General features: G+C 38.7%; 1 protein-coding gene across 2 annotated transcripts; it reads right to left on the bottom strand.

Moving 5' to 3' along the window:
* Positions 1 to 4450: 4450 nt before the first annotated feature.
* LOC139620910 (uncharacterized) lies at positions 4451 to 12775 on the bottom strand. 2 transcript variants are annotated; one of them, XM_071476934.1, is made up of 13 exons: positions 12447 to 12775; positions 11719 to 11746; positions 9982 to 10013; positions 9790 to 9816; positions 9459 to 9663; positions 9306 to 9362; positions 8673 to 8838; positions 8466 to 8590; positions 8251 to 8374; positions 7984 to 8166; positions 7732 to 7848; positions 7497 to 7629; positions 4451 to 7265 (listed from the first exon to the last, which is right to left on the bottom strand). In XM_071476934.1, exons 3-13 carry the CDS (start codon positions 10004 to 10006, stop codon positions 4594 to 4596), a joined length of 3834 nt encoding a protein of 1277 aa, XP_071333035.1. In that variant the 5' UTR covers positions 10007 to 10013; positions 11719 to 11746; positions 12447 to 12775; the 3' UTR covers positions 4451 to 4593. The 2 variants fall into 2 exon arrangements, with proteins under 2 accessions (XP_071333035.1, XP_071333034.1); XM_071476933.1 differs by lacking the exons at positions 11719 to 11746; positions 12447 to 12775 and having other exon boundaries at positions 4451 to 7256; positions 9982 to 10301.
* Between the last annotated feature and the right edge of the window lie 2891 nt (positions 12776 to 15666).

Below are 15666 nucleotides of genomic sequence, written 5' to 3'. Positions count from 1 at the left end.
GTGAACATGTGTTTTTTTTGCTGTTGTCTGCCTTGTAACAGACTGGAACAGCTAGTACATTTAAACTAATCAAAACACCAAAAATCCAATGGGGATGATATGTGATATCCACTGCCCCTATACTGACATACAGTATATGATGAATATGATTCCTTTCAAACAGCTAACTCAGGCCACTCTACATAAGATCCATGAAGCATGTGTAGATCCTGGCCATTTTGCAACAATGTCTAGAATTGTATAGGTACCATTGAATACAACCTGTGTGTTTATGGTGTGAATTTTTTTTCCTGTTTAAAACTACGTCCTTGTCTCGTGATTTTTGCATGCGTTCCATCTATGGCGCAGAACAAACCGGGTAGACCAGCAATTGCCATGAAGCTGGCTTTATTTCTCCGGAGTTAGCAAACATTATCTTTAGGTTTTAGTCAGCAAGATAGGAGCTACATTTAGCCTGAAGATGCTTTGTGTGCATGGGCCCTGATGTCATGAGGTTTTAATGAGCAGCTGAATTATCCACAGAGGTATCCCCTTTTCCATATCAAACGGACCAAGGTATTAAAACTGGTAGAAACAACAAATAAAGCAGTTCCACTTTAAAAATCAGTGATTCAGAGATGCTCTTTGGCAGACACAGGATGTCTTTGATTGGCTGTGAGCTGAGCTGCCTAACTTTTGCTTGGCTTTTTAACTTGATATCCAAATGTTCACTGACTAAAATCCTTCACCTGGTTAAAATATAAGGTTAAAAGCGATGATGGTGTAAAAAGTGTTTCTGAAAAATGTGGCTTAAAACTGGATAAGAGTCAATTTTGAGCTTCTGGCAGACGATGACAACGCTGACACATGCACACAGGGGATGTGACAGGCAAGACTGTTGCCATGAATAAAATCACATACTTCTCTAGGTTTGAGAATTGCTAATAAACATTTGGGATAATGTAAGTACAAGTAAAAAAATAGATAACATTGCTCTAGTCATTTTTAAACATGTTAATATGGAAAAGTTACAAACTAGCACTGAAACTTGGGTGAAATATAGTGAAACCTAAAAGACTAAGCAAATTGCAGATGATCTGATCATAGAGCACCTGGCCTGATCTTAACTAAACAGGTTACTATATGCTTATGATCAATCAAGTTGGGTCAGTTAACTTCCTGTGTTGTGAAACAACACCACTTTAAGTCTGATAATAATCACTATATGCTCATAATAAATATAATGCACAGTTAGCATAATGTTCCTGTTCACCCTGTACATGGCAGACTTTAAATACAACTGTGAGTCTTGCCACATCCAGAAATATGATGATACAACAACTGTATCATGTATCAGGAATGGGCAGGAGGAGCGTACAGGAATCTGACGATGGCCTTCAGTGAATGGAGCAGGAAGAACTGCCTCCTGAACACCTCTAAGACCAAGGAGAAGGTCATTGACTTTTATGGGTCTAGGCCAGTCAGTGTTTGAGGGAAGGACATTGAGGTAGTGCACACTTACCCCGAAGATACACTGGATGTATTGCAGCTGCCGTTGCAGATCTGAACATGTGTATGTTCACACCTGCTGTGTGTCTGCTGTGTTGCTGCTACTGCCAGCTCTATCCGTGTACATAGAGTTGGCAGGTTACTTGAATGTTGGTTTTCTCTTCATTTTAATTCATTTCTGATTTATTTTTGAAAGAAAATCCCTCTAAAATGTCAGACACCACATACAGTTGCTAAAATGGTTAAAAATTATATATTTATATTTTTTTGTGTCTATTACATGTTTAGATTCAGCCTAGACATAGAGACTATAGTGAAAGGTGTCACCTTTGTGTAATTTTCCTGGTATGATAATGAAATGACTGTCAACTGTCTTTTCTCTGTGTATTTTTTACTGCAGATAGATAACATTAGTCTGCATCATGCTTGAAAAAATGGTGAGTAGCCGAATCTCTAGATCACGCAACGCAGACACGTTGCGAGAGATGTACATCTCATGCTGGTGGTATGTCGGTTCCAATCCAATAACATGGGCACCGAAATAAAAACCAAGAGGTTCCACAGCCGCCTTGCACACATGATGCATCTAGTGTATCTCCGGCCTTCTAAATCCTAGGTGTGCACCTGGACAGTAAACTGGACTTGTCCTTGAACACAGATGTCATCTACCGAAAGGAGCAGAGCTGGCTCTTTCTCCTCAGGAAGCTCAGGTCCTTTGATGTCTGCAATGAAATGCTGCATGTTTTATGTGTTGATGTTCGTGAGTGTCCTCTTTTATGCTGGGGCAGCAGCATGTCAGACAAGAACACAAGGAAACTGGACGAGCTGGTTAAAAAAGCAGGGTGTGTGCTCGGAGGGAGTCGGGACTGTTGTTTCAGCTATTCATCCAGGCAAGTCTGCATTTACGAGCTACAATTTATGAACCTTATAGGGGAAAAACAACACCTCATCTCAAGATATTACCATCAACAACGGAGTTGTCTTTCTGACATCATCAGTCAAAATGAAATATAAAAATATGCTTAACACCATATATGAAAAATATTAGGTCAAAACCTAGTATATGGCTGGACTGCATATGGTCAAAGTGTGAAATTGAGGATTTAATTGAAAACTGTTGTGGAATTGCTTTTAACAACTGACATCATTGTGTCTTATCTCTCCTACTGACTGTGTGCCCACATACAGTATATTAATACAGTCGAATTCTCAAAAGAGCTGTTTTTCATTTACATGTTTTTCTGTTGTCAGACAATGAAATGTATGAAATAGTGACTGAAACCTTGACCATCAAGACTATATTTCCAAGTCATTTTCAAGCAGGCTGCCCTGCTAGAGTTTACATGTGTCTGTAAACATAACACATAAAATGAAAAGGCCAGGTCTATCTCATTCCTCAGCAGAGTGGACAACATGTCTTCTGGTTTTTATTCAGATATGACAACATGTCCACATGTTAGTTAGATAAACCTTAGATTCCCAGGTTTTGGGTGTAAATGATTGATTGCAATTAGTCCACTGTTGAGCAAGAACGGTTTACATGGCAACCGTAAAACAACCGCTGCAGTGTAATCAAATGGGGTTTTTGGCAACTTCAAAGTACATTCATTATGTATAGTTTTTGCCACAGACAGGTTCAGGTTGTTATCATTTCTGACAATTTATGGATAGGATTCATAACGAAAGGGACATTTAGAGTGAGATCCCTTTTTAATTACAAACAGCCATTACATTGCTATGTTCAAAGCCGCCAGGCTCCATTGATCATTTTTACCTTCCAGAACATGGGAGTTGCTGGTTTACAGCTCCTCTATTGTTTTTCTGTGTTATTGTGTGGTACTTTTACTTGAGTAAAGGACCTGTATACTTCTCCCACCTCTAAAAGTAGTGAATAACAAGTTAATGCTACAATGAATAATAAAAGAAATAAGTGAAATCAAATTAAAATCCAATGTCTTACTATCTGTAATTTTAAATTTATGTAGGCAGCTCAGCTGTGGTTAGTGCACCTGATCAGTGCAGGGTGTTTGTTATTGGGCATGGGCTTTTGTCATATGTTGTTTTGTGCAACTTTAATGCCTGGATTTCATGTCAAATCAGCAATTCTTAACAACTGGGGGGCATCTCCTGACAGTGCATAATTTCTGTCTCTCTCTCATCATTTCTGCCATGCATTAAAGCTGAGTATTCCTTTATATTAGCTACAAAAACAAAGACTTTTGACTAGAATAAAAGTAGAAAACACCCTCCCATAGTGATTTTCCCACTCAGTGACAGATTAATTATGAAATAAATTAGTGTTGAAACTAAATTTGTCACTAAGTAGTGAGATATTGGGAGAGATTGATGATAACCAGTAAGCTGGCTTGTTTTCACAGTATATTCTATTCAATACAGTTAAATTAAAAAATAAATGTTATTCGTATACTGCCAAATCCCTATATTGTATTATCTCAGAAGCACCTGGTAGACAAAGAACAACCAACAGCATAATAACCTTTGAACAAAATATAGGAAATTTGTGGTATTTTTGTAATTTATCATTTTATTGTCATTGATTTATTAATTTGGTAATATTTATTAGTGAAGTTAGGCGTATTGTATATAAATACATGCAGTATGTAACAGGTACATTGTCATGTCTATCATTTGAGGGCTAAATATAAACCCACAAGAACACATCCATACAATAGGGTTAGATACACCAACAGTAAAATATTTATGCCACAACTATATAATTAAGTATGATATGACAACTATATAATGGAAGAGAACAAGAACATACATGCTTGACCAGTTTAGATATATTAGATATTAATAAATAAAATAAATAATGTGTTGTATTTACAGACATGAATTGGAGGAATTCATTATTGATGGGGAGCTTATGAAAATCCATCTGAAAATCTTAATGGATTCATCTCAAAATGTTAATGCTGATGTTTCAAAACTGTTTCAAACTTATGAGTACATTAGTGAGGCCTAAGGAAATAAAATATAAAGTATTTTTTCACACAAAAAAAACTGCAAAGAAACAATATAACATCTTTTGATAGTGCCCCCCTTTTGTTGATAAGAATATCAACACATATCTCGCAACTCTTTTTACAACGGTGGGAAGTCACAGCGTTGTAAACTTTCAACGAAGACCAAACCCGCTTGGCAGGATTGGATGAACACTGCCTGATCACCACAGTTGAAAAAGGTGGATGGGTCTTTAGGGTTTCTGACAAGTCCACTGTTCTGTCCATTACAGGGACCTCGACCATTTGCTTCATTTTCCGTTGTGGAAGCTGTGGTTGTGGTAGAGGGAATTGCAGTTGTGGTTGTGGGAGTTGTGGTTGTGGTAGAAGGAGTCGTGGTTGTGGGAGTTGTGGTTGTAGTAGTAGGAGTTGTGGTTGTGGTAGAGGGAGTTGTTGTTGTGGTAGAGGGAATTGCTGTTGTGGTAGTGGGAGTTGTTGTTGTAGTAGTGGGAGATGCGGCCGTAGTAGTGGGAGTTGTGGTTGTGGTAGTGGGACTTGGGGTCGTAGTAGTGGGAGTTGTGGTTGTGGTTGTAGTAGTTGGAGTTGTGGTTGTGGTAGTGGGAGTTGTGGTTGTAGTAGTTGGAGTTGTGGTTGTGGTAGTGGGAGTTGTGGTTGTGGTAGTGGGAGTTGTGGTTGTTGTGGAGGGAGTTGTTGTGGTAGATGGAGCTGTGGTAGTTGGAGTGGTAGTTGTGGTAGTGGGAGTTGTGGTTGTAGTAGTTGGAGTTGTGGTTGTGGTAGTGGGAGTAGTAGTTGTGGTAGTGGGAGTTGCAGTCGTGGTAGTGGGAGTTGTGGTTGTGGTAGAAGGAGTTGCAGTTGTGGTAGTGGGAGTTGTTGTGGTAGAGGGAGTTGCGGGTGTGGTAGTGGGAGTTGTGGTCGTAGTAGTGGGAGTTGTGGTTATGGTAGTGGGAGTTGCGGTTGTAGTAGTTGGAGTTGTGGTAGTGGGAGTTGTGGTAGTGGTAGTGGGAGTTGCGGTCGTAGTAGTGGGAGTTGTGGTTGTGGTAGTGGGAGTTGCGGTTGTAGTAGTTGGAGTTGTGGTAGTGGGAGTTGTGGTAGTGGTAGTGGGAGTTGCGGTCGTAGTAGTGGGAGTTGCGGTTGTAGTAGTTGGAGTTGTGGTAGTGGGAGTTGTGGTAGTGGTAGTGGGAGTTGCGGTCGTAGTAGTGGGAGTTGTGGTTGTGGTAGTGGGAGTTGCGGTCGTAGTAGTGGGAGTTGTGGTAGTGAGAGTTACGGTTGTGGTAGTGGGAGTTGTGGTAGTGGTAGTGGGAGTTGCGGTCGTAGTAGTGGGAGTTGTGGTTGTGGTAGTGGGAGTTGCGGTTGTAGTAGTTGGAGTTGTGGTAATGGTAGTGGGAGTTGCGGTTGTAGTAGTTGGAGTTGTGGTAATGGGAGTTGTGGTTGTGGTAGTGGGAGTTGTGGTTGTGGTAGTGGGAGTTGTGGTAATGGGAGTTGTGGTTGTGGTAGTGGGAGTTGCGGTCGTAGTAGTGGGAGTTGTGGTAGTGGGAGTTACGGTTGTAGTAGTTGGAGTTGTGGTAGTGGGAGTTGTGGTAGTGGTAGTGGGAGTTGCGGTCGTAGTAGTGGGAGTTGTGGTTGTGGTAGAGGGAGTTGCGGTTGTGGTAGTGGGAGTTGTGGTTGTGGTAGTGGGAGTTGTAGTCGTAGTAGTGGGAGTTGCAGTTGTGGTAGTGGGACTTGCAGTCGTGGTAGTGGGAGTTGCGGTTGTGGTAGAGGGAGTTGCTGTCGTAGTAGTGGGCGTTGCAGTTGTAGTAGTTGGAGTTGTAGTCGTGGTAGTGGGAGTTGCGGTTGTGGTAGAGGGAGTTGCTGTCGTAGTAGTGGGAGTTGCAGTTGTGGTAGTGGGACTTGCAGTCGTGGTAGTGGGAGTTGTGGTTGTGGTAGAGGGAGTTGCTGTCGTAGTAGTGGGCGTTGCGGTTGTAGTAGTGGGAGTTGTAGTCGTGGTAGTGGGAGTTGCGGTCGTACTAGTTGGAGTTGTGGTAGAGGGAGTTGTGGTTGTGGTAGTGGGAGCTGTGGTTGTGGTAGAGGGAGTTGCGGTCGTAGTAGTGGGAGTTGCTGTCGTAGTAGTGGGAGTTGTGGTTGTGGTAGTGGGAGCTGTGGTTGTGGTAGAGGGAGTTGCGGTTGTGGTAGTGGGAGTTGCTGTCGTAGTAGTGTGAGTTGTAGTTGTAGTAGTGGGAGTTGCAGTTGTGGTAGTGGGAGTTGTGGTTGTAGTAATGGGAGTTGTGGTCGTGGTAGTGGGAGTTGCTGTCGTAGTAGTGGGCGTTGCAGTTGTAGTAGTGGGAGTTGTAGTCGTAGCAGTGGGAGTTGTGGTTGTGGTAGTGGGAGTTGCGGTTGTAGTAGTGGGAGTTGTGGTAGAGGGAGTTGTGGTTGTGGTAGAGGGAGTTGCGGTTGTGGTAGTGGGAGTTGCTGTCGTGGTAGTGGGAGTTGCGGTTGTAGTAGTGTGAGTTGTGGTTGTACTAGTGTGAGTTGTGGTTGTGGTAGTGGGAGTTGCAGTTGTGGTAGTGGGAGTTGTGGTTGTAGTAATGGGAGTTGTGGTCGTGGTAGTGGGAGTTGCGGTTGTAGTAGTGGGAGTTGTGGTAGAGGGAGTTGTGGTTGTAGTAGTGGGAGTTGCAATCGTAGTAGTGGGAGTTGCAGTTGTGGTAGTGGGAGTTGTTGTGGTTGTGGGAGTTGTAGTCAAAATAGTGGGAGTGGTGGTGGTAGTAGCAGTTGTCACTGGGGTAATGGGGGTTGTGATTGTGGTCAAATCTGGAAAATCTGAAAAAGGATGAAAGTCAAGTATTGGGTTAAGTGCTTGATCATCACATCATAATGTTAATATCACTGAGCATGACTATTTATAATTCTAAACAGAAAGAGCAAACAATTGCACTGTGCATAACTAAAAGTAGTAAAGACAATAAAAGATGATAAGATTAACACTGATGGCATTAAATCAAATGAAAAACCACCATCACACTACAGAATACAGCAGACACTTTTTGTCACCTGGAACAAGGAGATCGTGCAGTGGTCTGATGAGGGGGTATTCGCTATCATTACAGAATTTTCCAGTAAAGTCATCCAAGTCCAGAGACCAGACAAAGGCTCCTCCAAAGTTGTTTGTTTTTAGGTAACTGACCTGAGAGGATGAAGAAAAAACACTTACAGCTGAAATCAGTTAACCAGATTTGTGAACTGTCATTTATTTGCAAAGATATTATGGAATTAAGCTCATGATTACCTTTGTTTCAAAGCTTTTTTTATCATCATATCCAACCCACTGATTTTCTGTGATGGCATATGGAACTTTCTGATCAGTAATCCGCTGGATCTGACCCCCTTCAGTGTAAAGACAAATCTGAAAGGAAGCGTCAAATAATACATTTAGATCTAATGAAATTTGTCACCCTAAATACAGTGGAAGCTGTTAGCATACATTAAGGTTATTGATATTAATTACATAAATACACAACTCATAATAATGTAATAATACCTCATAATAGGCCCAGAATCCTTCTTCACCAGTGTAGCAGCCTTCTTCACCAGGTCCGCTGGCTGGTGCTCCAACATCAGTGGATGCAGACGACAGGGTAAAAGCTTGCCCATATGTTGCTAGTCCTAAATTTAGCAATTGTGCAGGTGCTCCTTGATCCCTCCAGTACTGCATTGCATCCTCCTAAAATGTGGGAGAAAACAATTAGGATTACATCTATAAATGATAGGGGCGATAAAGAGTTTAAGTATAAATCCTGGTATTTACAGTATTAGAGTAGATTTTGTTGCCAGTATCTTGGGATCCCCTGTGTAAGGGGCTGTGATGTCCTGTGACATTTTCCCAAGGGCCATGAAAGTCAAATGTCAGCACATTAATGAAATCCAGGTTCCTGAAAAAAATACAGAGAAGACCATGTTGACCAAAGCATCTCCACAGCAAAGCATGGGTATAATGTCAAGAATGACATTAAAATAATTTACCCAGCAATCTGTGCGACTTCATAACTGGCATCGATGACCGCTCTCTCAGCAGAGACACTTGCAGTGATGATTAATCTATCACGGTTAGTTTCATTTCCCTCAGCTACAAAGGCATCTCTGAGCTCCTACACAAGAAGAAAGGATGGTTTAGTGCCAGTTTAAAATCTTCACATATATGTACCGTATGGCCTCCAAAGAGGATCTGACCTGGCACAACAGCGTAAATTTCTGCTTGTTGTCTGATTGTCTTCCTTCTGCTCCAGGAAACCTCCAGTCCAGGTTGAGCCCATCAAAACCATGTGTTCTCAGTAGTGTGATAGCAGACTGGATGAACATTGTTCTGTTTTGTTGTGTTGACACCATCGTACTGAATCTGGTAAAGATTTGTACAAAACAATGTTCTCAACATCCACATAAGTATAATAAGCAGTTACTGACATCTTTAGTAGGCTACAATCCAACTTTTACCACAAGTATTAGAAACAAGTAGGAGTAAAATAAATGAAGTATCAGTCATAAATAGTTCCATTATTTTTGACTATATTTAAGTGTTTATTTGCATTATTAGGCAGTTGCTTCAAATTTATATCACAAATTTCATTCATCATCTGATGATGGAATTTTGAAATGAACTTATTAATATAGTCAAAATACCACAACACTTCACCTTGTGCTACCTCATTTTTATGAAACCATGCATCATACATGTTATGTAATGCACAAAAATATAGCATGACTGGACAAAGCATCACATTTAAGAAAACACCAACATTGCTGTTTGCTTATACTTGTCTTTGCATTGACAAAAAACATACTCAAATGATCTTGTACATAACTTACTTTTGTGTGTTAAAAGTTATGCCACCAACAGCCAACAGGGTTTTGAGCAGTGGATTTCTGTGGGAGCATAACATTTTAGTCATGGATATTTAAAAAAAAAAACCCACACAATTGAACATAATTCTCAAAATACTGAGAGGCTACAGGTCTGACCTGGTTTTGAGTGCATTAAAGGACTGATAGAGGTTCAAGTCAGATGTTACTCTGGGGACCAGATTATTTCCACTGCTAATGTCAGAGAAGGCGAAGATCAGATGGGTGCACAGGTTTGGATCAATGTTGGAAATTGTGAACTCCCCATCCTCTGCTCTATATCCAGCCAAGCTGTTATAGTAACACACCAGCCTGGAGGAAGAGGCTGAAACATAGAAAAAATAGTTTTTAAATGGATTTAATTAGTTTTTGAAGACAGAAGTTTTATCAAATCCTTTGTTTCCTAGTAGGACTGTTGATTAGGATTAATTAATGCAGATTAAAAACTTACCCAAGCTGGCAATGATCAAACAGAGACCTTCAAAATGAGAGAGTTGGTAAGCATGAGGTTGAAAACAAAGCTTAACAGGTGAGTTAACCTGAATGAACTTACTTTTTCGAGTCAATACAAGTGTGAAAATGTGTTTGTGATTTTGGTGAACAGATTATTTGAGAAAACATTTACTTCATCAGTGTGCCTTACCTGCAGTCAAAATCAGCTTGCACATGTTGTCACTATATGGATAAAAAAAAAATAAAAAATTTGTTACTTGAAATATAAACATGATTTTTACACAAAATGTTGTCCGGGCACCCAATAAGCATTTCAACTCAGGAAATGGCACATTTTTTTCATTTTATTCAATACCCATACTATTTGCAACTTCAGAGATTTATTTGTTTATTTATTTTTCATGGACAAGCCCTTTCTTCAACGTAATGTAGGTCTGCCTTGACATTAACACATAGAAGTGATGTCTGTACAAATAGACTGTAGTAAGGTTCCATGAGGTTGAGGAGAATTCTGTATTTGGTTTCTCTGAGAATGACCAAAACACACATTTGTTAATTTTAGGTGTCAAAACTCAAAGCTGGGAAATTGTACCAGCAGTCAAAGTTCAGTCAAAAACGTTTCTCTCCAAAATACTGGGTATTTACACGTTATGTTCAAAGAAATAAAAAAAAAAAAAAATTTTAATTATTTGTTGCCGCACAGTTTGGTTCAATAAAATTACAGTATTGACTCAAGATTTTCACTCCAACTTGAAAACCATTTTAGCCTGTTCGATCAGTTAATGTTGGCCATGAATATGTATTTTTACCAGCCACGACTTGTGTGTGTGTGTGCGTGAACATGTATAATCATAGCAAAATGTGTTCCTAGAATCACCTACTGTGGTGGGAATTACCACAGAGGTGGTTTTAGTACTTTGGTAAATGTTAAACTTTACAGGTGTGTGGCTGAGATCAAAATGAAGGCCGAGTTTGGAAATAAGTGTGGTCCAACCCACTGAGTGCTGACTACTCATTTAATAATGTAGTAATGACTGCATTATTACTTGAGTACTCATGACTCATGGGTCGGAAGAATGTCAACGTGTTGTTGGATGATGCGGCTGGTGAATAATGTCAAATTAAGATATATACCCAGCATGAGTTAGGCTATTGCAAAGCCTCTGGCACTGTGCCAACAAACAAGTTTTAAATTCACCTCTAAAATAGGTCAAAGTTCTTAATACAACCTCTATGTATATATAATTGACTATATTGCCAGCACCAGGAACACAAAGCATCGTTTGGAAATTTATGTTTGATAGACATGTGATGGTAGAATCTACATTTTACTGACATCGTTTACATTTATTAACTCACAGTAAGTTATTTTAGCAGTTTGAGGACACCAGCCACTGCCATATGATTGAAATTGTAATGCCTGTAGCACAAATCAGAGGTGATGCAACATGTCATTTCAACAAGACTACACAAGATAGCATGAAATTTGATACAGCATTCAGGATTGCTTTTATATCCACCTGTGCCTCTACACACCCGGCTGCTGGGTTTACTTTGAAAAGTATGGGAACAATTATTTTGGTGTGTGTTGTCTGTAGTTGGTGTGTTTTTGCACTTAAGGTCCAAGCCACAGCCACTGATTATTGTCAGCACCTAAAAGAAATATGTATAGGGCATTTTTCCTCATACCACAAGTTTGGGCAGATAATTACTGTTGTGAAAAAATGTTGCATAGCAGGGTGGTTAATACCCATGACACTTATTACTCAGCATTGTTTAATTATTTCCTTTAGCAAGGCAGTTTGAAAGTAGAGTGAGAATACTGACACAAAGTGCAACTGCACCAACACATAGTCAAAAGCAAACACATGCTTAAAAACATTTTTTCCTTTTTTTTTTTTTTTTTTAACACGTTGTTTTCCCTTACCTTTATTGTGGTAATAGGTTTACAGCATCTGTACATTTTGAGGAAAAAAGCAGATTGTTGTTATATTACAATACAAAAAGAAATTTTGAAAAACACACTGGTGTAATTAAAAGAAAAGAAAAATGATCAGAATTGAGATTAAAATATAACAGTACAGCTGTCAAATGTCAAACGTAGATGCAGTAGAAAGGACACAGTGCTCAGCGGGCACCCACGCATATCGTATCACTCTAACCACAGATGTATAAATGTTAATAGAAAGTGGAAGACAGCGAAAGAACTACTTCTTTAGAAAACATTTCCAGACAGTTAATGTCAATCTTGGTTACAGCTCTGTATTGTTAGTAAAGCTCTTGCTTGGATATCAGATTTCTCTTCTTTATTGTGTTTTAATCGCAGAAGACTTGACAATACAGCACCAGGTCCGATCTGAACTAAACAGACGCATTACTATATGCTTATCACGTTTGATCAATTACCTTACTGTTTTGAGCAACAACACCACTTTAAGCCTGATAATAATCACCACGTGTTCATAAAAGGTATAACACACAGTTAACATAACATTACTGTACAGTTCCTGCTGCTTTAACCGCAACCCCCCCTCCCTTGAAATATGTCTAGTTTAGTGAAAGAGTTAGAGTTTCAGTGGGTATAGCAGTATAGATAGAAACAACTAAATGTGTGTAAATGTGATTCAATAAAATCTTAGAAAAAGGGATACTTACAGAGATCAAGGTGAAAGAAGCGTATACTGTCTCTCCACTGTGAGCAATGGATGACTGACAAATTTCTGGCTGTTAAATTGGGTAGATAGCTCTTGGGGTGTGGTAGCTAAACAGGGTGGGGATAATTAGCATTGCTATGTTGGGTTGAAATGTCCAAAGCAATTAGACACTTATTGAAACTGAGACAAAAGTACAGAGTCACCTGATGTCAGGATCCTTTAGAGTTTAAGAAGAAATCAATAGCAAGTAGCTTAAAACTGGAAATATATAAAAAGAATTAGAAAAATTGAAACACTTGTCCAAAATAATACAATAGCCCTTTATAATTCATTGGCAGTTTTTGGCTTTAGTTGATAGTGACAGTAAAGAGATACCAGAGGCTTAGATAAAATGAATGCTGAATTGCATTAGACTTCACTGAAGTTTCTACTTTTCTGGTTGGTAGGTGTAAATTTATATTGGTTGGCAGTCCACATGTCTATCAACAAGTCTATCCAATGCCTCTCAGGGAGCTAAAATAATATTGTAATCATATGAAAAAAGAATATCATACTGACATAATGAGCAACCATGTTAAGGATGGAGGATCATGCTTTAAATCAACCAGGTCTGAATACTGAGTCCTTTCAATACATCGGGCTCAAACTTCAATAGTTAAGCATTAGGGTTTATTGTTGCTTTGCCAGGTAGACTTAAAACATTTTTGCTTTTAAGTCAAATCAAGTCTCACAGCACTCAACTCCAGGTTGCAAGTCCTCAGTTTCAAGGTCTGCAGCTCTTCCCACAAAAAAATAATAAACATAAACTAGCAGTTGTAGCCATTCATCCAGTTAAGTCTACATTTATGAACTTGTGTATGAAAAAAGCAAAAACACCACATCTGAAGATATTGTCCTTGACCAATAATTTTCTCAGTTATTGTTAAAGACAAGGTTATAGGAAATGGACAGAACACAGCTAGAGTTAATGGAAAATAAAATGCACAACTGCATCATCATTTAAGGTACATCTAATTACACAGTGTAAAAATAAATGGGGATGGACACGCCCAAACAAAAGGTTAGCATTGATGACAAAGAGAGCAATTATTGACATAACAGACAGTCCTAAAAGATTGTTATAATCAACCACACAAATAGCACACACACCCATTTAAGTTTGAAACACCTAACTACCACCTTGTTTTTATCACTCTGTATTGATAAACAGGACTGAACAGTAATGACATTAAAAAAGATGCACAAGCAAGAATTAAAATATCAGCTGTGTCTGATAGGAAATACATTTATAGACAACTAATTTGCAACAGCAAAGATCTTTTGAAGTGAAGGTAATTGGGAACTAAATGTGTTTTTTTGATAATGAAATGAGGAAATCTTTGTTTACATGTATTTCAAATTGCAAATACGCTGATACTCAATGTATTGGCAAGATGTTCTCTGAAATACTGAGGTGGAAACGGTGGGAAACAATATTTTCTGGTAGTCCTGCTGATTGGGGTGTTAATTCTTCAAGTGTGATTGTTCATATATATATATATATATATATATATATATATATATATATATAGATAGATATATCTTTTTTATATACATATATATATATATATATATATATATATATATATATATGTATATAAAAAAGAATTTTATTGAGCTGTTTAGTCTTTCCAATTTTTGTTAAAATATCTCCTAATGTGCCCTTCCAATGTAAGTAAGCAAAATAAATGATGAAATGAAATAAACCCTTATTGAGCAGAGGTTGTTCCACTCTGTCTCACAAGAAGACAAACAAACTACATTTTGCTTGTTTCTCCTCATCCAGAATGTTCCTGCCAGAGTGTTCGCAAATGCCAAGAAATTAGAGCACGTCACACCAGTCCTTAAATCATTGCGCTGGTTTCTCTTAGATTAGGATAGATTTTAAAATGCTACTACTTGTCTATAAAGTACTAAATAATCTTGGCACTAAATGCATCTCGTATTTGTACTCTGTGAAGCATCCACACCCATCAGGTTATCTGGGACAGAAGCAAGCAAGCAGCTTTTAGTTCCAATGATCCCCATATGTGGAACAAGGTGCTAGAATACCTGTGGTCTGCTGAAAGGTTCAGTCCATTTAAATCAGGTCTTAAAATGTTACCATTTGCTGAGGCATACCGAAATTACATCATCAACATTTGTGTCTTGTCTTTTGTCAAAATCTTTTTAATCTTGCGTCCTATCAGTATTACCTCAGTTCATATCTTTTTAATCTTATCTTCACTTATCTTCTTGTTTTTGCTTTAGCTTGTTTTTAATGTGCTCTTACTAATGTTGTCAATGTTGGGTTGGATGAAAAGACTGTGGTGTGTGTGGGGGTGTGTGTGGGGGGGTGCCTTACCTAATTCATAACTCCATTTTAATGGATTTTCGTTGAGGGCCAGTTAGGTGGCTTTTTTTCCACAGTACATTTTGTCTTTTATCACTTACACACACAGGAAGCCAGTGCAGTGCTTTAAGGACCAGAGTGATGTGTACGTAAGTTAGACCAGTAACAGCTAAGGAATATGTATGTTTTGGGGAACACACGTAACTCCAAAAAGTTCAAACATAGGCAACACCACAATAAAAAGTCTGTAAATAGCTGTAGCAGTCCTTAATGTTCAGATGCCTCAAAGTGAGCGCTCCCTCAAACTGCAGGTCATGCATAACCTAATTCATAACTTCATTTGAATGGCATTTCTTAGAGTGCTCCTTAGGTGGCTTGTTTCCACAGTACATTGTGTCTTTTACTATTTAAACACCTACTTGACAAAGACACAGACGGAACAACCAAGCTAACTAAACAAAATGTGGGAAACTAAGTATTTTTAGTTCATCATTTTATTGTAACACCAATCCAATCATGTGATGAGTAGATGTAAAAGTAAGAAGCACACATCCAAACAATGGGGTTAGATACACCAACAATAACATAGTTGATATATGAGCAAACATATAATTAAGTCAGGCTTATCAGATGAAATAATGTCAGAAAACAACAACTGACTTAGATACACCTACAGTTAACGGAGAGCAACAGGGCAACAATTGTAAATACACAGGACAAGTTCTTCATATTATATATTGATTGATGAAATAATATAAATCATAATCTCTATTGACAGTTATGGATCTCTTTAACAATGTAGATCTTATGGAAATATCCATCTGATAATGTTGATGGATTCATCTGATAA

Source organism: Trachinotus anak, unplaced genomic scaffold (genome assembly GCF_046630095.1).
Source record: "Trachinotus anak isolate AG129_WGS33_773 ecotype Australia unplaced genomic scaffold, CSIRO_AGI_Tana_v1 ptg000004l, whole genome shotgun sequence".
NCBI classification, from domain to species: Eukaryota; Metazoa; Chordata; class Actinopteri; order Carangiformes; family Carangidae; genus Trachinotus; species Trachinotus anak.
This window is presented reverse-complemented; position numbering and strand designations above follow the sequence as displayed.

Excerpts from the sequence above, each read along its gene's own strand:
- LOC139620910 (XM_071476933.1), bottom strand. The coding sequence starts at position 10,063 with ATGTTTATATTTCAAGTAACAAATTTTTTATTTTTTTTTTATCCATAT. Across the intron at positions 9,817-9,981 it reads CAAGCTGATTTTGACTGCAG|GTCTCTGTTTGATCATTGCC; the intron begins GTAAGGCACACT and ends CTCATTTTGAAG. Across the intron at positions 8,839-9,305 it reads ATAACTTTTAACACACAAAA|ATTCAGTACGATGGTGTCAA; the intron begins GTAAGTTATGTA and ends AATCTTTACCAG.